This window comes from Oryza brachyantha, chromosome 9, assembly GCF_000231095.2.
Source record: "Oryza brachyantha chromosome 9, ObraRS2, whole genome shotgun sequence".
NCBI classification, from domain to species: domain Eukaryota; kingdom Viridiplantae; phylum Streptophyta; class Magnoliopsida; order Poales; family Poaceae; genus Oryza; species Oryza brachyantha.
Genome location: NC_023171.2, coordinates 7,435,491 through 7,443,998, shown reverse-complemented (window position 1 = coordinate 7,443,998; position 8,508 = coordinate 7,435,491). Strand labels below are relative to the sequence as shown.

Below are 8,508 nucleotides of genomic sequence, written 5' to 3'. Positions count from 1 at the left end.
GTAGCATGTGGCAAATAATTAAATGCCCAAAAAAACAAGTAATATTCATCTTTCATTTAATAAAAGAAGGCAACCTATATATGGTAGCTGTGACGTTGGAAAAGAGTAAAGCAAATACTTTACTTTCTCATTTTCAGAAATAGAATGCAATGCTGCAGTTGCAATTGTTTTCAATAAAATTGTGCTAAAATGTTTCCAAATATTTTTGTATATTTTCCGGAAACTGGCAGGAAAGTCGTCTTCCAATTTGCATCGAGTCATCGCAAACCAAAAAGGATCATTATGAGAATAGGAACCGCATAAGCTGCACAAGTTATTGTCGATTTTCCAAAAGTAAGAATTATTGGAATATGTAAACACCCCTTGTCACATTTCTTTTTAGGGCTCGCTTGGTTTAGAATAATTTTAATACATAGAAACATAAATTAATAGGAATACATGTACACAACGCAAAAACTCATACGGATTTTTTAAGAGATTTTAGTGGGATGTAACATTTCCTATATTCTCTCTACAACTTGTAGGAAAAAAATCTTCTTCAATTTTTTTTGTACTTCATTTCTACGTATCGAATGATATTTACATGAATTATTCTTTAGTAATCCAAATCAATTATTTTTTTTCCTTCAAAACTGAGCTACCCCTTTTGTTTGGAAAGATATATGAAAAAGAGGCATAGCAAATGGTTTCCAATGGTCCATGCAATGCACATATAGCAAATTAGCAAATATGCATTAGGAAAGAAACGTTATTGGTAATAAGTAGTAGCATAATTGGATCCCTACTTACACGCTATCTTCCCTTCGAGTAACACTAGAAGCTTAAGAAATGTCTAGTTGAATCATCTTCAAGTAAAAAGTTTGATCAAGAGGCACTGAGAACACCAGGCTCTGTTTGGGACACAAGAATAATAATTGAATTCCATCCATGTAATTCTTGCAGTACAAGCACCGATTTGACCAAACATCAGGCAAATGCAGAGCCTCTGATGTTCATGAGCCAAGAAAACTAATGTACGTGCAGGGAAATCAGCTAAAACGGTTTTCAGAAACCAGCCACAGGCCCACACGCGGTTTCACGGCAACCGATCGGTTTTTGTTAACGTAGCTCTGTTTGGAACTCAGGAAAAAAAAAATTCATCTGTGCAATTCTTTCACTAGAAACACCGATTCAACCGAATATAGCTTACAAATGCGTGGGGTATGGGCTTCCCATGTTCATGAGGCAAGAGAACTTATGAACATGCAGGCAATTCAGGTTTGCAACTGCCAGGAAACAGAGTCGCAATTGATGCCTTGCCTTTGAGCGAAATGCAGGTAAAAGGGGTTGCATTGCATCACTGCATCCTTCAATCCCGTTTCCAGGCAAAACGACGCAGAGAAGCACGTTACCTCTGCTGCAAGTAGAACAGTATGGCCATATGCAATTTTGCATCCACAGGAAACAGCTAGGCAAAATGCCTATGGATCAACAAGAGAACATTTTTGGAGAACAATGATGCACTCACAAAAGAAGCACATTAGCATATCTACCAACCAATTTTGCATTTTAGGATATGTGCAGTTTCACAAAAACAGTTTGGTAGGATGCACCTATGCTTCTGAAATGATGTGAGGGCAATCATTGTATAATTAAATTAACCAAAGCTAGCTTACTTTGGAGGGAAAAAATATATAGAAAAGGGTCTATCAGCATCCAGTTAAAACCTCAGTGCAAACATCCACATGGGGAAATCTGGTACCTACAGCTCCTTTTCACCTATATCCATTCACATGTCAATCTACAAGAAAGATCAATTCAGATTGCACAACAATGTTCAGCCAAGATACTCACCCCCAACCAAGTTCCACCAACTAGACAGGGATTGTGCGCTTCTAGTTATTTCACATTTGGCTTGGGTGAGTAGCGGAACGGAGAAGCACGGGGGCCATCAGACAGGCTCCTCATCGGTTGCTGGCTGTTACGAGCAAATGATCCCTGCACCTTAAGGCCATGGTTCCTACCATTCATGCTGCTTGAGTGTGCCATTCTCTCAGCTTGCATTGTCTGGTAGAAGTACGAGGAGCTAGCCATGTCCTTGAGGTTGAGCAGTGGCTTGAGAACCTCTACCACTTGGCTCATTAGTGGCCGGGCTTTCGGGTCCCGGCTGAGACAGGCACGTGCTAATTGTGCTGCCTTCTGAGCACCTTTGACCGAGAAGTTACCCTCCAAACGAGGGTCAATTAGCTTGTAGAAGCGCTGCCTTTCTCCTAGGAGGGGACGAGCCCACTCAACAAGATTGTGCTCACCATTGGGGCGGTTTTTGTCCATAGATCTGCGCCCCGACATCATCTCAAGAAGCACCACACCAAAACTATAGACATCACTCTTTGATGTCAAATGTCCTGAAAAGTGGAAAAAATATAAGAAAACAGTGACAAGAGTCATAATGAAGACCACATAACAAACTACTGGAGGCAACAAATGTGCGTTTGAACTTTATTTCCACAAATAATCATTAAAAAATCCAGTGCCCCATCATTGGCCTAACATTAAGAAGATTATTGATTATATGCAATATCAAATAGCTGAAAATAGCAGATTTTGTTAAGCTAAGCAGGTACTAATGCATTTCCCTGGAAATCAAATGAATGGTAAACATCTACCATATGCACCACATCACTTAATTCTACAGTAATGCTATTAGACATATCTGCTTTGCCCCTGCAAGTGTGTTTTAATTAGGCAGTGCATGGAGAAATAATCATACAATACATTGTGGAACTACTGTTAATTGTAATGGCAAGTAGTTAAGTATATAAATAAACAGATATGCAAACCTTAACTACATCCATCATAGCCAAGAAATTAATTGATACATATTGTGTATATTTCTTCTAGTTTTATAGCCAAAAAGCTACCCCATAAGCATAAGCATTTTGTATACATTCACAATCATGAAATCATAAGCATTATAGAAACCGCTGTATCAACCATATTCTTGCTAGAATCATTTCCATTCCATAGATCCAACCATTGACAATAAGAAAGACCAAATGACCATAGAATGCACAATGATATCTGATGCAAGAACTGTAATAGCAAATCACCAGCTAATTCGTTTTTGGCCTACATAGGAGAGATAAAACAATAAGTGAAACTATCTTCAGATATTCTGGGCATACATAGGAGAGAGAGAAAATGTGGAAATGGAACTATCTTCGGACCAGTTTAAGTTTTGTTCGGGTGATGACTGATGAAGAACTTACCTGTCATAACATATTCTGGAGCTGCATAACCATAGGTCCCCATTACTCGAGTAGACACATGGGTTTTGTCACCTACCGGACCATCTTTGGCAAGCCCAAAATCTGATAATTTAGCATTGTAATCCTGCAAAAGTAGCATGACATACAAAATTACAGGATGTGAAACATGTGATGCGCAATACATACTCCAATGCAAGGACTGCAGACTTACTGCATCTAACAGTATATTAGATGTTTTAAAATCACGGTAAATAACTGGTCTTTCTGCTTCTTCATGAAGGAAGGCAAGACCCTTTGCCGCCCCAAGAGCAACTTTCATTCTGATGGCCCATGGGAGAGGAAGAGACCCTATTGATGAATCATAATCCATATAAGATTCAATATTTTCACCTGAACTAATAACTCTTTTCCAACAGCAAGATGCAAAAACCAAACATTTTGGAAGATCTACTCAAATATGATTAATGATTAGTTGCTTAAGTAAAGGACAGCCACCTACTTCTGAATAGATGGTTATCCAAACTTCCACGGGGCATGAATTCATACACCAGCAATCTTTGGTCATCTTCAACACAATATCCAATCAACCTCACCAAATTGGGATGGTGAAGGTTACCAAGGAAATCAACCTCTGCCTGAAGAAGCAGAACAAATGCCAGTCATTGTGGGTTCTAATGGAGAATGGTACCACACACAAACAGAATAAAAGCAATTTGAACTATATGAGTATAATAAGGCACATACCACCCATTCTTTGTGCCCTTGAAGTCCATCATGATTGAGTGTTTTGACAGCAACTGTAAGGCCTGTACCGGGTTTCACAGGTGCAGTTCCATTCTCTTCAATCCACCCTTTAAAAACACATCCAAAACCCCCTTCTCCTAGGAGACTCTCGGGCCTGAAGTTCCGGGTGGCACATTTTAGATCGTTGAATCCAAACTTGCGCAATTGTGAGGCAACTTTTATTTCCTCCCCAGCTTTAGATGCTGATGAACTGCTCTCAGCATTACTAGTAGTTGTTGAGCCTGAGACTACTGATACGACTGGTTGGTTCCTGCTACCATTTTCGGTTGATTTTTCTGCTGTTCCATGAAATAGATAACAGTTTTAATATAACATACTAATGAGAAATGAAAGATTATCTCCTAAACAATAAACAAAGCCCCACACCATTCAGATAAACACAAGTTATGAAATTGCAAACTGCACAGTAAATTTTGAGATACAGCTGAAGGACACAGTGAAGCGTAAGTTTAGTTTTGGTCTTTTCGGGTTTGGAAGTAAATATGATTTGCTCGTGTATTGTTCACTCATTTCCATCTGAGTGCTTAAAGCAGCCTTGATGACTCATGATTTCAAAAACCACACCTGCTGTCAGAAACACCATCAAAGTCAGCTGGCTGATCCTAACATATCAACAACCATTCCTGACTGGAGAAACCGATTGCATTCACTTATGTGTTCCATTCTAATTAATTTGCTATGAGATTAAGTGAGAAACCCAAGGCATTGATTTATGTGTTGTACTCTAATTAATTTGCCACGAGATTAAGCGAAGGAGCAAGAAACAACATGCCATACTAAAAATAGAAAAGAAATTCTGAAAACCACTCAAGCCACTGCTCCCATACAGACGCTGATCCAATACCCTGTCTTCCAATTTCACGTTCATAGGTAATAATAATGAGAACTACAGCTCAGCTTGAAATATGGTGCTGGACAATCTGTATGATTTGCTGGCTGTTTGCTTGATCTTTACGTGTCCTACATGCTTGTCAATGTTGTTATATTAATTACTAGTCAATTCATGATCTAAAAAAAGTTTACTAGTCAATTTGTACATTGAATGCCCAAAACAAGGACGCGCCCAAAAGCGCCGCGGCTTCTGGCTACAAACGCATAGCTCCACTCAGCTGTCCAGAAAACTAACTACCTATGCACACGTATTCGACATATACATTCCAACCTAGCATAACCTCATCGCCAACTATGGCCATGCGTTACATCACATCTAAAAATTCATACATTTATGGGGGCAAAATCCATTCCACATAACAGCTTCCAACTGCCAATTATAGTCGTTACTTGGATTGGAGCACATCTTGATGAGAGGACGAGAGTGACATTACCGCCGTGCGTGCTGGCGCTGCTGGTGGAGGTGTCCACCTTGGAGCGCGGAGGCGGCGGGCAGCTCCCCATCGGCCACAGGCGGATGCAGCACCCGGTCGCCACCGTGGCGTCGTCCCCGCCACCGCCGCCGCCCTTGCGCACCCGCACCCCGCGCCTGGCGCTCCCACTCCGGCTGCGGCTGCGCCGGCACCACCCCCACCTCTCCCGCTCCTCCTCGCCGGAGCTCTCCCAGCCGTCGAACTGCCCCAGCTCCGGCGGCGCCACCCCCATCACCCACCGCCAAAACCTCACCGCGAGAGACGAGAGATCCCCTCCGCCACCACCACCAACAGCTCAGCACCACCACCACCACCTCCTCCTCCTCCAAATCGCGGCGAACCACCTCACCCCCGGCGCCGCGGATGCATCAGATCGGGCTGAAAACCGCCGCCCTCACGCATCAACAAAAAAAAAATCACCAAAATCACCCCTCCCCACACCAACAGAAAATATAATCCCACCCCGTTTCCTCCCAGAACCGAAGCACGAACCCTCCCAATCAGCCCCCCACCCACCCTCCCCGCCAAATCTCCCGCCCCCACCGCCCTCCTCGGCGGCCACCCCTCCTCCCCTCCCCAAAACCAAAACACACCGAGCGGCTCCCGCTCCCGCTCCGGCGCCGGAACCGAGCTAGTAGCTGGCCTCCTGCGTCGCCGGAGGAGCAGGCGAGAGGGGGAATGGAGGAGTGGGGGAGGGAATAATGGGGATTGCGGGGTGGATTTGCGTCAAAGGATGGGAGGAAGGAAGGAGGAGACAGGGAAGCGGAGGAAAGGCACAAATGTTCCTCGCTTCGCTCCTTCACTCTCGTTGCTTTTGCTGCTGCAGCGGCTGCGGCTTCGCTTCTCGGCTTTAGCGAGCACGTGGTCTACGTGGACCGCCTTTTGCAGCGTGCGGCGCCGCTGCCTGCCGGCGGGGCCCCCGGGCGGGGCAGGGGAGCCCGGCTGACGTGGCGCTGACGTGGAACGGGACGCCTCCCGTTGTCCCGTGTGTGCGCGGGCTTTTTTTTTCTTTTTCTTGGGAATGATTGGGGTCTGGATGGACAATGGAGGGGGCGTCTCTCTTTTGTCTCGTGAGTTTTCTCTTTTCTTATTTTTTTTTAAAAAATCGTCGGTGAGGAGGATATGTGAAAGTAAACTGAGATCATCTACATTTTGCGGGGTCTAATAGCATATGAGATCTGTATGTTAATAAACAGTACTACAAAAAATCTATACTCATGTAAAAGTCTTTACGGTCCTGCTAGTCGTCGTCTTCTCATTTGTTTTTAGGAGTGTCCAAATGTGTCATGAGTTACGGTTTTATTAGGATATGTTCCTTTTCTTCCTTTTCTAATTTATAATTCCTCATTTTATGTACATATACTTTATTATGCTATGTCTTTGATTATTAGTTTGATGAATGAAGCAAGGGTTAGCTACATATAATTTTATTTTACGGTTTCATATGCTAGTGTTACGCATAGCATCTAAGGGCATCACATTGTAAGCCAAAAGTGACCATTATAACTTTATATAGACTATTTTACCGTTATAAAAGAGGCATTAGCAAATAAAATAGGATAAAACCTTTAGTTATATGAACTATATCCATATTGATTAAAATATACTATCTCTCTCATCTCTATTCTCTCTTGTGAGAGAGCTAGTACTATTAGATGTGATCTATGAGTCTTACTTTATGTCCATTGTTATCTTTATACATTATATAAATTGAAATAACAAAAGGTCATATATGTTGGTCTCATATCATGGACCAAGAAGTATATACATTGAAGATGCCCCTAATTGTTTAATGGTGTTATAGTGGTTCTATCAATGTGGGTTTATTTATGTTTCCAACACACGGAATGAAACAATCAGTTAAGTGCATACAGATTTTATCTAAATGAAACACTTCCTTTCCTTTGTCCAAAAATTTTCTTCAGATGTCACCAATTTAGCCTGAATGGCATTTTCATCTAGCGAGATTGAACCTCTTATAAAACCAACACTTAAAATAGCGACTCAATACTCTGGTTATTGCTATTTTTCTCTCTCTCTCCTCTACAGGAAACCCTTGCAAGGTACCCACTAAGAACATGTACAATAACAGGCTATAAGCCAACTATAAGTATATTTTAAAGAGATAAGAGTGAGAGAGAAGAGAAGTGGGCTACTAATTTGTAGCCAGCTACAGCATGTGCTCCAAGACACAGTGTGTGTATGACATGTGGGATCATGTATTAATGTTTTATAGGTAACTCTTGTATGAATTGGCTATTAGATTGACTATAGATGAATTGAAGCTAGTAGTTGGCTATACTATTGAACTTGCTCAAAGGTTGTTCGTTTGCAATTTTTAAATAATTATGTCTAAAAGTTAATTAAAAATTATATTAATCCATTTAAAATTTTACAGAAACTAATAAATTTACTATTTACTAATGCGATTATCGTTTTACATACATGGGGTGATTGTTTGGCTAGCTTATTCAGTGAAAAATCCATATGACATATTTACAAATAAAAAAATAATTTATGATTAAAATTTTTATATACGTGTTTTTGGTGATATAAAAGTCAAGGCTGAAAAATAAACTACAATAAAAAAAATCTAAATCTACTCTACATTTAAGAATAAAAATTTAAAATTTAATTTATTAGTACAAATATAAACGAAAAGATAGGGCTGACCTTCTTTTTCTTCTTGTTCTTCAACCACCTTTAAACACAACCTAATTATCATATATAAGCGAGAATGTGAAGTTTTGGGTAGATATGAAAAATCTGTCACAAAGCAAAACTGCAACTACTGGTCAACAAGTAGGTAATCCAACCTGGTTGCATCGTGATTCCCCGGTTGCGTTTGCTTCTCCGATCCATGACGTTCACTGCTGATGTGACGACGATGTCAAAACTGAAAACGCGTTCTTGTTAACAAAATGCGACATCTAACATGCACCCTCACGTAATCACATGCACAGCGCAAAACGCCGCGTTTGACTCTTAATTAGGGTTCATTTAATTAATTAGTGGAGTAGTACTGTATTTCTCTTTCTTCTGCGTATTCCAAATGCACATTAGTAATTCACCTTTTCGCTAACTTTATTCTC

The 8,508-nt window shown here is 41.1% G+C and overlaps 1 protein-coding gene across 1 annotated transcript; it reads right to left on the bottom strand.

Annotated features, from left to right (window-relative positions):
* Nucleotides 1-1,628: 1,628 nt before the first annotated feature.
* Nucleotides 1,629-5,916, bottom strand: LOC102704552 (probable serine/threonine-protein kinase PIX7). The gene is made up of 6 exons (XM_006661096.2): nt 5,378-5,916; nt 3,993-4,330; nt 3,748-3,883; nt 3,460-3,596; nt 3,249-3,372; nt 1,629-2,384 (listed from the first exon to the last, which is right to left on the bottom strand). The coding sequence occupies exons 1-6, from the start codon at nt 5,646-5,648 to the stop codon at nt 1,879-1,881; spliced, it is 1,512 nt and encodes a 503-aa protein (XP_006661159.2). The 5' UTR covers nt 5,649-5,916; the 3' UTR covers nt 1,629-1,878.
* Nucleotides 5,917-8,508: the final 2,592 nt, after the last annotated feature.